A 17377-nucleotide genomic window follows, 5' to 3' on the forward strand; every position below is an offset into this window, starting at 1 on the left:
CATTTCTTGGCCGCCACCTTGGATTTCACATCTTTTTTCACCATAGCCTTTCTGAGGGCCGCACACTTTTTTTACAGCTTGGCTGTTTTGGATTAGATAGAAATATGTTAAAAACACGTGTTTTTACGGACATTCTGAACACGTAAATTTTGAGGTACAAGGCTCCTTTCTAGCTTCCCCTTCGTTACTACACAAAGAACTTACATATGAATCGAATCGCCTTTCATCAAGGAATCTGATAAACCAAACTTCGTGTCCGTCAACCAAAGTACGCGGAAGTTATGGCGCCTTGTTTAGAGGACGGTGTTATTTTATACGAAACGGGCGTAACCCATTCGGAAATCCGGAATTTTTTTTTTTTTTTTTTTTTTTTTTTTTTTGCTTTTTAATGCAGGCAAGGCCTGCATTAATGGTCTGTGGGCAACTGGTGCCCACAGCCAGAAAAAGTATACGTACAACTTACATTTACAATTGAATGTATAAAATTACAATGACATTAAGTTAGCTGGCTAAGGTTATTACATACATTTACATTTGGTATATAGTTGAACTATCCTATAATTTTAAAACTTACATGTGTATTTAATAATAAACTTACTTATATAGCTAAGTACTTATTTTAAGAGAGAGCGAGAAGAAAAAAAATTAATTACTGCTGAAGTTTGGTGGACGAGGAGACTTGGAGCAGGTACTACAAGGGCAAACAAAGTGCATACTGTGATGATTGTCAGAGTTAAAATTGTTTGTAAAATGCTGCCAAAAGATCTTGAGTAACTGTGATTTAATGGTGGAAAAAGGTTGATTTAAGTCAAGTACTGATATCTTACACAAGTTTTGATATGCTTGGTCAATTTGTTTAGATTTATCCTTCCTGAGTTAAACACATCAAAACGTGGAATCAGGAGTTGGTTAGATGGAGCAGCCTCTGCCAGTATCTCTGCCTCTCAGAGGATTTTCATGGCGAGACAATGTAAAGAGTGGTGTCCGAACTAGATACGTAGTTAGCTAATATTGTAATTATTATTGTAATTGTATGTGTACAATTGTGTGTGTTTTTTTTCTCGTTTTGTACCTTGCCATGCCCACAGTAGTGCTCTAGGCAGCCTACTCTGTGGTCACATGCAGTCCAAGGTTGCACATGCTTCTTTCTTTTTCATTCCTGTACATATTTTCTCATGTAATGATGGCTCTCTCTCTTTTTAATTAGCTTAGAACTTTATAGATCAGTACTTAGCTATTAACTGACTCTCAATAACAAGTAAAATCCCCATGCAAAAGTAGTTTGACGGTAAAAAATTTGTGCATTCACAAAAGTAAAGTAATTATCTGCTTGGCTACTAAAAGAGCTAATACCTGGGAAGAACGAACTCAATTGCAATTATAAGTAGGGATGAGTCTATTTTGCTTTTTTTCTCACCTATTTTTCTTTCCAGCAATTCTTTTTTTACCTACCTATTTTGCTCAATATTTTGCTTGTCAACAATCTATTTTGCTCCATAGTTGGTGTACAATGTAATAATAATAATTACATGTAATAATCAATAAGCACTGTTTACATACACTATGGTGTTTAGATATTAGTGATTGTATCTTAGCATGATTGATGCCTCCATATAATCCTTTAAAGAATTTCCTTGTAGGTCACCAAATCCTGAATTCAATAGTGAGAACACCCTTTCTGCAGCAGCCGAGGAGGGCTGTATGGTCAAGACCTTCTTTACAGCATTTGACCATAAAGGCAAATCAGTTGCATTGAGCTTCCACCATTCCAGAGCAGCAAGTTCATCACTAATACCATCCGCCTTAGCTACATAAGAAGGAAGTTCAGCCTTCAAATTTTCAAGCTCGTCATCCTTAAAGAAGGGAACAACCTGCAATGCATTTACATGAGAAACATCTGGCTTAAGCATTACTATCTTGTGCGGATTGAAAACTCTCACAGCCTTAAAAACTAAAATTTGCTCCTTTAAGGAAGAATCTAGCAGTTCTTGAAAGTAATCTAGAGCTGGTTGCATACAGCTTCGAGCATAGCTGCGATGCCTCTGCTGTGCAGTTGATTGAGTAGTGATACTGCGAATAACAGCTTCAGTGTTTGGAGTATGAGCTGCCCTGACTGCTGCAACAACAGTCTGTACTATTTCATAAGCTGTGAAACTCAGTGGCCCATCTCCTTCAAGGTTATATGTAGCCTTAACAAACACCTCCCCCCAATCAATAACAGCAGCAAGCTCAAGCTTTAAGTGTTCAAGCTTTTCACGGTCAGTTAAAATAGCTAGTAACTTTGGACGAGATGCAGGGCCTAAGTCTGTATTTTCACTTAGGAATGGTTCGATATCACCAAACTGGAGCATTATTTGTTTAAAAATTTCCCATTTGCTCCACCACCTGGTAGCACTATACGATGCCATTGCCTTTCCTGTTTGTTGTTTCCATAGAAATTTGGCTTTAATGCTATGTGAAAAAAGTGCTAGCCAATTACCAATAAACTCAGTCAGGGTTGGTACTTTGAAGTGCTCTCCAACACGATCAAAAGCATGGCTGAAGCATCCAATATCTATTACATTAGGGTAAACAATCTTCAATGTCCTCATTGCTACACTGTTAACAGATGCTCTATCTCGCATAGCAGCAATAAGATGGCTGGAAGAAATGCTGTAGAACACTGAAAGCACTTGTACCAATTCGTGTGCAATTTCTTCCCCAGTGAGAGATTTTGAAAGCAGTTGGATGGCTAGAAGCTGCTGTTGAATTTCAAAAGAATCATTTACAAAGCACACTAAGACTGCTAATGCCTCTCCACTATGAGAGGTACCATCAAAAATGACACTCAAGAACTGACCCTGGAGTGATTGCTTAATACGTGCCTTTTCTTCTTCTAAAATAAAAGGAATAAGGTCAAACATAAATCTGCGATCTGTAAGGCGATAGCCTGTCTCCTCAAAAAGACTACGAAACTGGTCAACCTTACTTAGTGGTACACCCGCTTGAAGAAATGTTTTGACCACTTTGACTCGGAAAACCTGCTGTTGTTCCGGAAGAGTCTCACCTCGCCCATGAGCTTCTGCATTATACCTTTGCAGAGATTGTGCAATGTCTGAGTCTTTAACATTCCTTTGTTGCAGCTTTTTCTTTCCATTAGCATGTTTAGTAGACTTTAAGTGATACTCAATACTGCTCTTTTTGAGGGGTAACTCTTCCCGGCATCCTTGGCAAAAAAGCTTTCCAGTAGCTACAGTAAAGGGTTCCTTGGAATATTCGGTTACTCTTTGCTGGGGCTTGATCGTTTTTGGGTTGCTCTGCGAATTCGAATGTAATGCTCTCTTCCTGCCAGCTGGTGGATTTTTGGCAATTTTTCTCTTACGAGAGAAGTCAGATGCACTTGGTGCCTTTAGCACACTAAGCAAGGACACTCCACTAGACGTTGGCGTAGTTGAGTTGCTGGCACTTCCGGTAGAACGAGTCCTCGAAGTTGTACTAGTCGAAGTTGTTGTAACATCTGACTAGCGAGACGATTCACGGTCATCATCATTACTAACAATGCTAAGACTGTCATCTACTTCACTAACATCGCTTTCAGCACTTGAACTGTAGTCAATGCGTTCTATCACATCCATTGTAGACACTATTTCACACGTGATTATTCGCTAACATGTATTGTGGGTTCGCCTTCGGGTCAAAGTTCAGCTAGAGCCATACTCATTTAACGTACGAGTGTTAAACGTAGCTATGGTAAGTTGTTACTTGTGTTAGTTATGCAGTTACATTCACACTGTCTGAAACAGATCTGAGATTAACAAATTTTGCCTATTTTGCTCGATTTTGCTCCTATTTTGCTCGATTTTGCTCCTATTTTGCCAGCATTTTGCTTGTTGCTCTTGTATTCCTATTATTCCAATAATTTTGCTGGCGAAATTGACGCATCCCTAATTATAAGTCAGTACAGAGAAACTGGCAAATTAATTTCCAATTGAAGTTAAAAGAAGTGATTATGAATGCAACAAGACTGCACAAATTGGTGATAAAAAGCAGTAAGCCTCTTTGTAAATAATTATTTAGTTGTATCAGGCTTGTAGCCAGGGGGTTCTGAAGAGCCGCCCTCTTGGAAAAATAAGGTCCACAATTTCAGTAAAAAGGCCACAATTTTACCAAAAAGGTCCACAATTTTAGTATAAAAGTCCAAATTTTCAGTAACAAAAGTCCATTAGCTACAGTTTACTAAATACCACCAATAAGAAGCAATTAAGTGTTCCGAGTAGCTCATTCAGTGCTTGTATTAAATGCAATACAAGATCGAGATACTCTAATAGAGCCGTCAACCACTCTAATAGAGCAATCAATCTAATACAACAGTCACAATTGCATTTTCTTTTAATAGCTGCATGTAACTACTTAAAACATATTGAGATTGTTTAAACTTGAGCTTTCATTAAAATAATAAAATTTTGGTGGACAAGCCCCTCCACGCACAAATAGCATCCATGCATGCTTCAACTCCATGTAATGTGTAAATTTCATTGTTTAAGACTCTCTTTGTTCTGCTCCACTGCCCCTGTTGATCATGACAGAGCGCTCAATCTTTCCCATTCTTATTCACTGTGACATTCCAATAAAAAAGACACATGCATGTGCAGATGGTATAAGTACAGTAGCAATAGAGATATTTTTCCAGATGTCATATACGGCTGGTCTTGAGCTTACCTAAAAAATGTTATTTTTATTGGCTGAAATACCACTAAATTCAACCTTTTAGTATCTATTTTCAAAAAAAATCCTGGGGTAATGGCAGACCCCTAGTTTCAGCATGCGCACACCATAATATAATTTGAATCATGCTTATAAAAGATCCACTTTTCTTCAAAAAGAACCTACCTAAATAAAAGTCTGGCTATGGTAATGTGTATAAACATTTTATTCTGTTCACACCAGGTATCAGATCTTTTATTCACCTAACTTTCATAGGTGTACAGCCTAGCTGTTTCACATGGTAATTATGGAATTTCTACTAGTAATAACTAAAGGAATTTGTGTAGCAGGAAGTCCAAGAATTATGCTTCAATAATAATGATGTATGCAGTGAAAGAATTAGGAATTACATATTTCGGAATTTTAAAGAGCATAATGTACGAATTTATGTCAGTTGATATTGAGATGCTCTAATAAAGCAGTCACCTACCCTAGTATAGAGCTGTAGGCAAATCCAATGGGACATTGTGAAAAATAATCTTGGAAGAAAATTGTTGCTATATAGATTGCAAAATGCTATTGATATAAGTCATTTTATAGCCTTCAATTGCAAACATCCTGTAGCTTCTGGGAGTTGCACCCCCAGATTCTCTCAAATTCTACTGCCATACAACAGTATTCATGCTGTGCCCCTTCCCATATATCATGACTAAACCACTGGACAGCTATATAGAACAATCGGAATAATTTTTACTCAGTAACTAAGCATCTTGTTATCAAAATGCTATAGCTTCCTACCTATACTGTATGTATTACTGCCCCAAAATCTTGCTAAAAAATGAAGAATTAATGTACAGTAAATGAAAGCATTAGGATAAGAGCATGTATAGTGAGTGCTATTTTGAGAAATTTGGAATAAAACAACAAAATGTTTTAGCATAATTTCCTGCGGCCTAAAACCAATGTATATACTAAAAGTAGCTACATACATCTTTCTTTAACAATTGCCATTGTGCCTGTATGTAGAGGATAAAAACCAGGAGCGAGTCACAATGAACATGCCAGATTTCATAATTATAATGTTGATCTCAATTTTAAATTCAGCTACTATAGTCTACCTGTAAAATCTGTACAATTATGCAAGTCTACATAAAAGCTGCATTAATAGTAACCCACTGGCCCAGCTTTTGACAACCTCTGATGTAATGAATCATAATAAAAGCAATTATGTACATTGCTGGCATATATACACACAGCTGTTGCAACTATTGACTATAAATTTAGCATTTGTGTAACTTGTATCCTACAAACACAATATGTGACCGGATTTGCAAAAAGGGGTCTTCCACACATATCCTATTCTATGAACTTGGAAGACCACAACTTGCTGTTAAAGACAGATACAAAGCCAAAATTTTCTCCATCCATTAACCTATGTTGGTGCTCAGTACTAACCAAATTTCAAGTCAATAACTTTATCCTATCTCAAGTTATGGAATGTCAATGTTCATAAACTGGATGTGTGTGGAAGACCCCTTTTCGCAAATCCGATCACATATCAAGAAGTAGAAGTGATGTAATTACAATGTAAGTGTCTGGATAATTCTCATGCAGTAATCTTTGCTTCTTTACAGACTAAAGGTATACTCAAGTGAAAATACTATTTGCTACTTAGCTATACAGTTATATTTGCAGTCATGGCATTAACAACCTTAACTGTCCTTGCTGATAAATCTGAATATCTCATAAATGATGTATTCAGGTATTCTGCATGTAACCTATTTGGTTACGATCCAAAGTGTGAGGATATACGGAATGATTTTGAAAAGCATAAATTACCTGGACTTATCAACTCCACCATACCACTACTGGGATTCCTCTCATGGATGCATTTATTGTATGTAATTCAAGTTGAACACATCCAAAGAGCAGCAAAATGGATAAAGGCATGTAGAGTGCTCTTGTCATCAAGAATTAACAGCTCCTGAAGTTACTGTGCAGATAATTAATTTTTGGAAACAATACTATATTATTATGTTACCTTTGATATATTTCAATCAGTTACTTTTCATACATACTTAAATATTTACATCACAGTTACAAGGGCGTGCAGTGAAGCAGACGTAAGTTTAGGGGAGTCAGTGCATGTATGTTTAAAAAGTGAGGCTTGACAGATCAATGCTAGGGACCAGAATTCTGCAATGGTGTTGTATGTACTACAGTCTATTTTCACTGAATTGTTGCATGTGAAGTAACTGCACAGCATGCACTTTGTTAGAGTATCTTGCTGTATATCAATTGTTGCTTTAAGCGTTTTATACTAGTGTGGGCCATGCACCACCTATGTTACAGTACAACTCAACTTGAATACTGTATAATCAATATCACATTCAAGGTTTACTGGTAACCAATAGTAGTAATAGCTTTCTAATCCACTGAATGGATTAACATGGCAGAATGGAGTACAACATTGGCTGCAGTGATTTTGTACAACAATTATCTGTACCCAAAACTTGCATGGTCACAGGGGTGGCATGCAAAGCACCCCCACAGAATGGTTATACACCATGCATGCACCAGCAAAAGCTGTACTCTTAAAACTATGATTTTGACTGGCCCTATATATAGATATAAAATACGTATTACATACATTGCCATTGAATACCTTACACTTGATCCCTTATGCAACTCTTCAGTTCCTGTAAATATTGTACTAAATGCATGGACTGTCCAAATTTAATTACTGAGTGTGGCTCTTCTTTCAATGTAGTTATTTGACCCATATAATTATTTACTCTAGACATTTTCTTTCTTCATATACAGTTCTAATTTCCTTAACATTTGATCACTCATGTAAACATTTTATAGTACTTAACTGGGAAAGCTGATAAAGAAAGTTGACAGAATACCAATTTTTAGGACAGGCCATGCAATTTTGGCAAATCCAATTAAAATTTGGCAAACCCAATTAAAATTTGGCAAATCCAATTAAAATTTGGCAACTCCTTATAGCTACATGCCATCAAGGGGATGCTGTACCTCAGCTCCACTGCAGCCAAAGTTTCTAATTAATTGATCGAAGTGTGCCAAACTATATAGATTGAATGGCCTGTTTAAAAAATCAATATTCTGCCAACTTCTATTATCAGCATGCGTTCAATGATATGATCAGCTTCTCCATTACTGCAAGCTTCCACTGTATCCTTATTCCTTCATTGTGAATTAATACGTATAGCACTGATCACCAACACTGATTTTCTGTATGTTGTTCCCTGAGTGCTTGTGAAATTCATGTAAGGAAGTTAAGTACTGTTTCCACCTAGCTTTAAAGTGTTCCAAAAGTGTTTACGTCAGAGGTGTCACCATAAATGTCATTTTGCTTTAAAGAATCATTCTAATGTAAGCATCACGACTTTTTCATCTGTATTATAGCTAGCTATCAAGCATATACATGTATACACTACTATTAAGTATCAGCTCTTCTTTACTATCTTCTAGTTTATTCTGTGACTGTGAGGTATATCTAAGTAGCCTAGGAGTGGTTAAAAGTGATGTTGACACTTTTAAAGATTAGATAGACACAAGCAATGGTCATATACAAGCTCACCTGAAGCCAAAACTGCCACCCCTAACAACCCACTGTCACCATCCTCCTATAGCTTATGCCACAGTGACTTTCACCAGACAAAACTTGAAGGCCTGATTTTAATTAGGCTGAGATTACAGGAATCCAAGATCACAACAGGAATCATTAGAACTTATAGACACTTTGCAACCATAATTACATTATGCATGAATAGGTTGATAATTATAATGATAACTGAGTTTTAATTTACCAAAATTGCCCCCTAATATCAGTCATTCTTTCATACCTATATACAATACCACACATAAAGTATAACTTGGTATCAATAAGGTACATGTATGCCAGAAACTATTATATCTAAACCATTAGGCATTCACATATCTAGTTGCATGTAAAAGTAGCTACAGTGAACAGTTTATTTGTTGTTTTATTATGAGGAGCAAAATTAAAATAGTAACACTATGCGTATATGGGGTTGATAATCTGTCACTGTATAGCTAGAGATGAGACTCAGAATCGAGCTCGGAATGAACTGACTGAAATGAACTACCAAAAATGCATATGTGAGTGGTAATATTATTTCCATATTTCAAATCCTATTTTTATTAAATGTCATAATATTCTGAAAATAATGAATTATTTTGGTAAGTTTTGGCATGGTGATGTCATATTATAATGACAAAATCATAGTTAAAAATTTAAACTGTCAGATTTGTGTTAACGAAATAATATTGGGGATTTGTTCCACTCTGACACATATGGAATAAACAGGATGTGACTATTGAACTTTAGTCATACATAGCAACTACCTGTAGACTATTAAGGACGGTACGGGGGCCGTCAGTTTATGGTTTGAGGTTATCCCCCTCCCCCCTGTAACGGTTGATTATGATTTCTTATATTTATAGCTATATCCTCACGATAGTTGGGCAGACGTATAATAGCTATAGAGGAAAGTTTGAGCGTCTCCGAAAAACGCAGGTGGCTGACAGACCGCTGGCCTCGAGTTGTACGGCTACTCATCGGTGAAGAGGAAAAGTTAAAGGTAGGTTAATTAATAGACTATACTTCATATTATAGACATATTCATTGAGTTACGTATCTCTCTTAGTGTTTACATAGATTATATAATAGGGTAGGGACTCAATCTATCACGTGGTATTTACCACACACTTTATGATGCATCGCTGCTTTTTTGAGAGCTATACTAACCGGCGTACAGTATGTGTATGGCCAGGACTGAAGCTCATCAAGCCGCTTAAGTGAGCCCGGCTTGGTCCTGTATTCGTTTCCTGACTCAATCTGGCCATAGATTGGGTTTAACTTGTTACCGGCCATTTGTTTTTTACCTATCGCAAAATGAAACATTCTAACTCTGATGTTGTGAAGTCTAAATACAAGGCTGTTAACAACCTTGTTCGTTCTAAGACTAGACAGGACACTACAGATTACATCTCCTCTTTATCAAATTCCTACTCTGTTAGTGCCAAGAAATTTTGGAACTTTGTTAATTCAGTGAAAGGGTGTCGTCAGCCTCCTCCTCCTCTTAACTGTTCTGGTAAACTCATCTCTGATGATCTGGAAAAAGCTACTATTTTTAATGAATATTTCAATTCAGTTTTTACAACTGAAGATTGTTCTAGTTTAACATCTCTACGTGAATCTATTCATTTTCACCCCAAACTGATAGATAATATTAAGTTTACTACTGAGAATGTTCATGAGGAACTTGTCAATTTGCAACGGGATAAGGCTTGTGGTCCAGATAGTATCCCAGCCTACCTGCTTAAAGTTGGTGCTGACTTTATTTGTTCACCTTTGTCTAGAATTTTCCAACTGTCTCTAGACTCAGGATCATTACCTAGGGACTGGATTACTGCTAACATAGTCCCTGTTTATAAAAAAGGCGACAAACACCTTTCTTCTAACTATCGTCCTATAAGTCTCACTTCTATTGTTGTGAAAGTGATGGAAAGAATCATTCATCGTCAACTAACCTATGCTCTGGAGTCTCACAAACTTATTAGTGAATCCCAACACGGTTTTTGCAACAAACATTCCACCGTTACCCTCCTTGTCTCCACTTTTGATGACTGGTCAGCTTTCCTTGAACGACATAACTCTGTTCACTGCCTCCTCCTTGACCTTGCTAAGGCCTTTGACTCTGTTCCACATCAGCGACTGTTGCTTCGACTTGAGAGTCTGGGAATTCATGGAAATCTGTTGTCATGGCTAAATTCATTCTTGACTAAACGATATCAGAGGGTTGTGGTGAACGGTAGCTTTTCTGAATGGCTGCCTGTCAGATCTGGGGTGCCCCAAGGATCTGTTTTAGGCCCACTTTTGTTCCTACTGTATGTTGATGAGCTGCGTAAGGTTTCCCAACACAGTATCATCAAGCTCTTTGCTGATGATATTGCACTTTACAAGGAAATTGTGTCTTCTAATGATTGCAAACTTCTCCAAGATGACTTAACTGCAATTTTTGAATGGTGCAAGAAATGGCTATTGAAGCTGAATCCCTTGAAATGTGATAGTATTTGTATTTCTTACAAACGTGTTCCTCCCTTGTGTGCTTATTTTCTGGATGGTCAGCAGATTTCACTGAAGTCAGTAGTGAGATACCTGGGTATATTCATTAACTCTCAACTCAAATGGGGTGATCACATGAAACATCTAGTAGCCACAGCATCACGGTCTCTGAATTACTTGCGCCATACTCTGTTTTCATGTTCTGCATCAGTCAAAGCAACTGCATACCGGGCTGTAGTGAGACCTATTCTGGAGTATGCTTCCCCAGTTTGGTGCTTACACACTAAGAAGGATGTGACTAATTTAGAAGCGATCCAACGTCGTGCTGCCCGTTGGGTGTGCGGTAGTAGATGGGATACTATTAACCATAACTGGTCTAGGTCTTCAGACTCTTGCCTACAGGAACTTCATTGGCCAACTCTTCATACCAGAAGATCTTACTTTTCGACCAGTCTGACTCATGATATTTTACATAATAGAATTGCTATCCCATTTTCTAAGTATTTTCAATTTTCTACCACCGTCACTAGATTTCATCCAATGTCGTTATTTATTCCATCCTCCACTATTAACTCCCGGTGTTTTTCCTTTTTCATCAACTCTCCCTTCCTATGGAACACCATTCCCCATCGTATTCTAAAATTGACTAATCCAGTTGCGTTCCGGACTGCACTTCGTCGTTTTCTTTTTGCATAATCTTGTAACTGTTTTGTTTTTCAATCCGTGTATTCTAATGTTATTGTTTTGTGTTTTGTTTTTGTGTTACTGTTATGTGTTTGTTTTTTGTACTTGTATGTTCTGCATGGGGAGCACGTTTGCAGGCTGTGCCTTTTGTGTACCCATGTCTTTGACAAAAATTGATAATCTAATCTAATCTAATCTAACCTCTGCGACATAATTTCTGTCATACTGAGCTACTCCGCACCCGGCACATGAGAATGCCCTGGTATGTCACGTTGTATCATTTTTGCATGTTTGGTGCTCTCAGTGCCAGCTGGTGGGCGGCCGTGAGTAGTATGCTAGCTCTGTAGCTACGGCCACAGTCACACCGCATGTACACACTGTAAAATACATTTAGTAGTGACGTTCACTAGTTTGTTTTTACTGTGCATGGCCAATGTATGGAGATCACGGTTGAGATCACTACTGCTGAAGGTGTAATAATCAATGAGGATAACTAATGGAACATTTATTTGCCCCTTATGTGCATAGCTGTGCGAAACCTTCCTCTTCAGTTTAACTTGTCATAGCTATATAGCTACACCAGCTGTAGAAGTATGAAAAACATGCAAAATTGTATGAGTCATACAAACTGGCCATTTTGTATGACTCCTGTGGCAATTTTGTATGACATTCATACTTCCAATTTTATATACAGTGTAGCTACTAATTAGTAATTTGAATGGTGTGGCTTATCTAGCCTTGAATTACTCTATGAACTGTTGTCCATATAATTGAAGACCAAATTTGTTTACCATTCCATCAGGTAACTTGGGTAAGCCCTACATCTGAACTTGCATCATTGTTGCATTCCTTTAGTGAACAGTCAACTCTAGAGTTGTTTGTGAGCTGCCATGTTGATTTCCAGTTTGTTTCTATATAGAAACCAAACTTAGCCTTTTGGTAGTTTGCTCCTGCCTTAAGAGATGACTTGATCTTTGGCTTATGGGAGACTTTTTAGCTCTGTTTTTGAATTGGCTATCAAGACATCTATCTGCTTCACCTTGCTATCATTCATCTCTTGATGACCAACCTCATTCTTCCAGATTTGCCAACCTCATGTTTCAGGGCCACGTTAATTCTGCATTTCACTCCTTCTTGTGATTGTGGGCCCCTTAGTTTGGATCTCCCTGTCTGATGGTTCTTCCAATAATGTGTCTGATGTTTTGAGAGAAAAGTATCCCTGTGGTTGTCCTGGAGATCCTGACGCTATCCTTTATCCTGTTTATTCCTCTCAATTGTTCATCCAGTCTTGTTTGATGGCTTAGATGCTGCTTTAGTTAGATCAGTGGTCCTAGAGATAAGTGGCTCTCAGGCTGGATGTTGATGCTTGGAGACATTTTTGCTTGTGTGCAGCTATTTCTACTTTTTCCACCTCTTGTGTTAATCTGAAATACTTATCTACTTATTGTGCCTGCCATCTGTGATTTACAGCAGGCAACAGGATTCTCTCAATTACAGTATGTGCTGGTCAAATGGGAACCTGGTTGTGACATGCAATGAAACAAGGGAAGTTCCATCCTGTTTTTCAACCATTCTTTTTTGGGGCAAACCTTGTGGCCTTACAAAAGCCTGGGGATGGTCTCCACCCAATTGCTGTTGGTAGTGTTTTTCGTTGTCTTGCTGCAAAAACTGCTTGCCTTTGTTTAGGGAGTGAGTTGGGACTTTTCTTTTGCCCAGTGCAGTTAGGTTTTGGAACCTCAGGTGGGTGTGAGGCAGCAGTTCATGCTGCCTGTAAGTTTTGTCATCAAGTGCTCACAGTCATCCACTAGTTCTACTCAAGGTGGACTACTGCAATGCTTTCAATAGCGTCAGGATGGAGAAGTGCGCAGGAGATAAAGGAGTTTGGGGATGGCAAGTTTGGAGTTTGGGGATGCAGCAGATAAAAGGCATCATGAGCAAATAAATGTGAACTAAGAGTCTGAATACATCCAAGCTTGGATTCGAAACTTGAAGGTAGTGCATCAAGAGTAATAGGGGAACCCAACAAAGTCACCTCTGAAGAATCGAGGAGACGAACCCCAGGTGCAACAGATTGTAGTTCATCAATAAAGGGGGTGGAAGATGCACCTGCAATGTATGCTTCACATTTGGAAAGGTTCAAGGAGAGTCTCAGGGAAGAAGATTGTTCCAGAGTAGTTGTAAAATCTGCTAGAACAGACTGTGGTGAGCCGCTGAGAGTGCCATCATCAAGATACCAAACATTAAAAGTTGATACAAGCTCACTAGCCAAGGAATGGATGGCTAGACTGAAAAGGACTGGACCCAAGGGGTCACCTTGCTGCACACCAGTAGCAGATGGAATGATGGAATCACCAAAAAACAGGTGAGCTGAGGTATGATAAGCAAGCCAGACAAAGGAAAATAAACAACTAAACTTCTCCCTCACAACGTGAAGAAATCGGTCACGCCTGGAGGGTTCCTGGACTTTTAGAGAAGTTTGATGAGTTAATCCGCACTTCCCTCCAGACTATTACCAACATAAACATCAGTTCTTCTGCGTGGGCTCAGTCTATTCTCCCTGCTGCCAAAGGAGGTTTGGGAATCCGTAGTGCTATTGATTTAAGTCTGTCCAGTTATCTTTCTTCCCTTCATAGTACCTCCGAACTAGTTTCTTCCATCTTGACTCCTTCTGGTTTAACTTTTGAATCTTCTCTCCTCCACGAGGCACTTGACCAATGGTCTGCTGAATATCCTATGCCCCCTGAAGACCGCAGACATTATCAACATAGTTGGGATGTTGATAATGTCAACATCCCAACTATGGGATGTTGACTATAATGTCAACATAATGTCAACATTATGTTGACTATAATGTCAACTATAATGTCAACATCCCATCGTTGATATTATCAACGATGGGATGTTGCTTTACGAACACCATTTTTCATCTCTTTTGGACTCTGCCTCTGATGCTAAAACAAAGGCTCGTCTACTGTCAGTTTCCTCCTCAGAGTCTGGTGCGTGGCTTGGTGCTCTACCTGTACCTTCCTTGGGCACTAAGCTGGACAATGAATCTTTGAAGATTGCTCTTGGTCTATGTCTCGGTGTTCCCATCGTTGTCAAGCATACATGTGTTTGTGGCAGTAAAGTTGATGTTTTTGGAACTCACGGTTTGTCTTGCAGACGTAGTGGAGGCCGTATTCCTCGGCACGCTGCAGTGAATGAAACTATTCGTCATGCTCTGGTGTCTGGAGGTGTTCCTGCTGTTTTGGAGCCAGTCGGTGTGTGTTGTAATGATGGTAAGAGGCCAGATGGCATGTCATTGATTCCTTGGTCACAGGGCTTACCCTTGCTCTGAGACTTTACCTGTTCAGACACCCTGGCCCCATCTAATTTATCTACTTCTGCAAGTGGTGCCAGCCAGCTGGCAAACTCTGCAGAGTCAGCTAAGTGCAGAAAGTATTCTTCTCTGATTCCATCATTTCACTTCTCCCCTTTATGTGTTGAGACCTTGGGTGCTTGGGGATCATGTGCATGCTCATTAGTGAGGTGGATAGGTTCCCGGGTGATGGAACAGTCTGGTGATAATAGGGCCACCCAATTTATGATTCAGAAGGTTGCCATTGATGTTCAACGTGGCAATGCTGCTTCTGTAATGGCAACAATACCATTATCCCAAGACTGGGCAGAGTTTGCCTCTCTGCCCACTGTTTAAGTGTTTATTTATATTATCATTGTCTTAATATCTTAAAAAAAAAAAAAATGAAACAAGTTTTTGGTTTGCCTGAGGTTGATCATGTTCTCCACATTGATGCTAAGAATGCCTTCAATGAGTTAAATTGTCAAGTAACGCTTAGAGGTTCTTTGTGCTTCTCTTGCTCCCATTTTTACACATATTGTTCTGGTGCTTATTTGTTTACTGGAGGTCATAACATCTTTTCTAGTGAAGGACTACCCTGAATGATTCTCTGGCTGTGACCATGTAAACTCGCGGAACCTTGTCCCTGATTTCTCATCTTACCAGGCCAGTAAAGCAGTGCTGATATGTTGATGACTCTGCTGGTGGTGGCAAACTTTCTAAACTTAAGCAATGGTGGGACTTGTTATCAACTGTGTGGGGTTCTGTTATGACTACTTTCTGAATGCTTCTAAAACTATCTTGATAGCTAAGCAAACTGTTGTGACTTCTGCTAGAACAATGTTTGGAGACTGTGACATTAAGATCACTGCTATAAAGGACATCATTATTTGGGAGGTGTAATTGATAATTGGTGCCCCAGCTTTTGAGCAGTCATTTTGAAATGTAAAATAGATGAGTGGATTGGTGATCTCAATACTTTGAGTCTTTTTGCTCAAATACAACCTCATGCATCCTATGCTGCTTATATTGTCATGGTCTCTTTCTGGTGGGATTTGTTTCGTGTTTGTTCTTGTTCTGCTGATCTTTTACTTTCATTTGACCATTTTACTAGATCTGTTTTCCTTTCTGATCTATTGGGTCAAATATGCATAGTCCCTGGTGATGCTGAGAGAAAATTGCTTTCCTTACCCAAGCAGTTGGGAGGCTTCGGTGTTTTTCATCCTTCAATTATTGTATCACAGCAGTACTCCTGTTCTGTAGAAGTAAATGCCAGTCTTGTTGGCTCATCAATTTGCATGGTGACTGTATAGATGACCAGTTTCAGTTGTATTCACTTTACAAGAACTACTACAATTTTCCTACCATTAATATAATATTATGTGGGTAGCAATTAATTTGCTAAAGACAGATTTTGATATTACACACATGCAGTCATAAATTGCATCAAAAATGTTTGAATTATGTCTAAGGTACCCACTGTTAAAATGAAAGTGTTACGGTAATGTCTTAAGTGTCAAATAGCAACTGTATTACACCTATTGTAGTCACTATATGACACCTAACCTAGGGTATTACGATAACGTTTTGTATTACACTTCAGTATATAGGTGTCAAATAGTGACTGCTACCACAGGTGTAAAGCATGTCAATATATTAGCTACACCTATATATGGTGTTACCAAGAGTATATACCTCTTCCATTATATACTCTTGGTGCTACCATAACACTTTTGCTTTAACAGTGTAGCTCCTGTATGTTCAACAAGTATAATGAAAAATTAAGAATTTTAAGTTCGATTAGGGATCATATATATAAAAAAGCGTGGAAACAAGGGAGGTCACCTACACCTGCAGATATACTAGTGAACATTTAGTCCCTATAGACTGAAATATGGACTACATAAATGTTCACTAGTATATCTGCAGGTGTAGGTGACCTCCCTTGTTTCCCTGCTTTTTTTCTATGATCCCTTATCGAACTTAAAATTTCTAATTTTTTCTTCTACTTGTTTGTTTACTTTTAACATTAATCACTGGTGAACCCACGCATACCACATCAAAAAAATGGATGATGTTAGAGTTAATGTTTGTTTGAACACTGACTCAAAGGTGAAGTGGCCATTACATTTTGCTTTCAGCTATGTCAGCCTGTTGCACAGTGCTACAAACAAAGAACAGTAGAAGCACGCCTCTGCAATCAATCTAGTCACCATGTAAAATATGGACAGCTCACGTGCCCAACTATCAATTACTGACTCGAAAGTGAAGTGGTTATCAAGACAAGAGTTCATAATAAAAAAAATATCGAGGAAGAGTGTCTAACTAGGACACTTTCAGGCAAAATTACTGTATAACTTAGAGGGTACCCATACCTGGTAGAAAAAAGGCTTTACTTAATACTTTTAACTGATGATAGAGAACTGTTGATAGGTGTTGAGTGTTGTTGAAAGGTGTTGAGTGTTGTTGATAGGTGTTGAGTGCTGTTGATAGATGCTAAATATAGTAAAGCCTTTGTTCTGCCAAATATGTATTATGGATACCCTTTAAGTTAC

The 17377-nt window shown here is 38.4% G+C and overlaps 2 protein-coding genes across 2 annotated transcripts in view; both read left to right on the forward strand.

Moving 5' to 3' along the window:
- Window positions 1-6740, forward strand: part of LOC136263787 (uncharacterized) — a 40434-nt gene extending 33694 nt beyond the window's left edge. Inside the window, exon 6 of the mRNA XM_066058415.1 lies at window positions 6318-6740. Within this exon, the coding sequence (XP_065914487.1) occupies window positions 6318-6338 (21 nt within the window). The 3' untranslated portion in view covers window positions 6339-6740. The remainder of the gene's footprint in view (window positions 1-6317) is intronic.
- Window positions 6741-9156: 2416 nt separating this feature from the next.
- Window positions 9157-17377, forward strand: part of LOC136264476 (uncharacterized) — a 35069-nt gene continuing 26848 nt past the window's right edge. The window contains exon 1 of the mRNA XM_066059228.1: window positions 9157-9314. The gene's annotated coding sequence lies outside the window, so the exon portion shown is untranslated. The remainder of the gene's footprint in view (window positions 9315-17377) is intronic.

The sequence above is a fragment of the Dysidea avara genome, chromosome 8 (genome assembly GCF_963678975.1).
Source record: "Dysidea avara chromosome 8, odDysAvar1.4, whole genome shotgun sequence".
Taxonomy (NCBI): Eukaryota; Metazoa; Porifera; class Demospongiae; order Dictyoceratida; family Dysideidae; genus Dysidea; species Dysidea avara.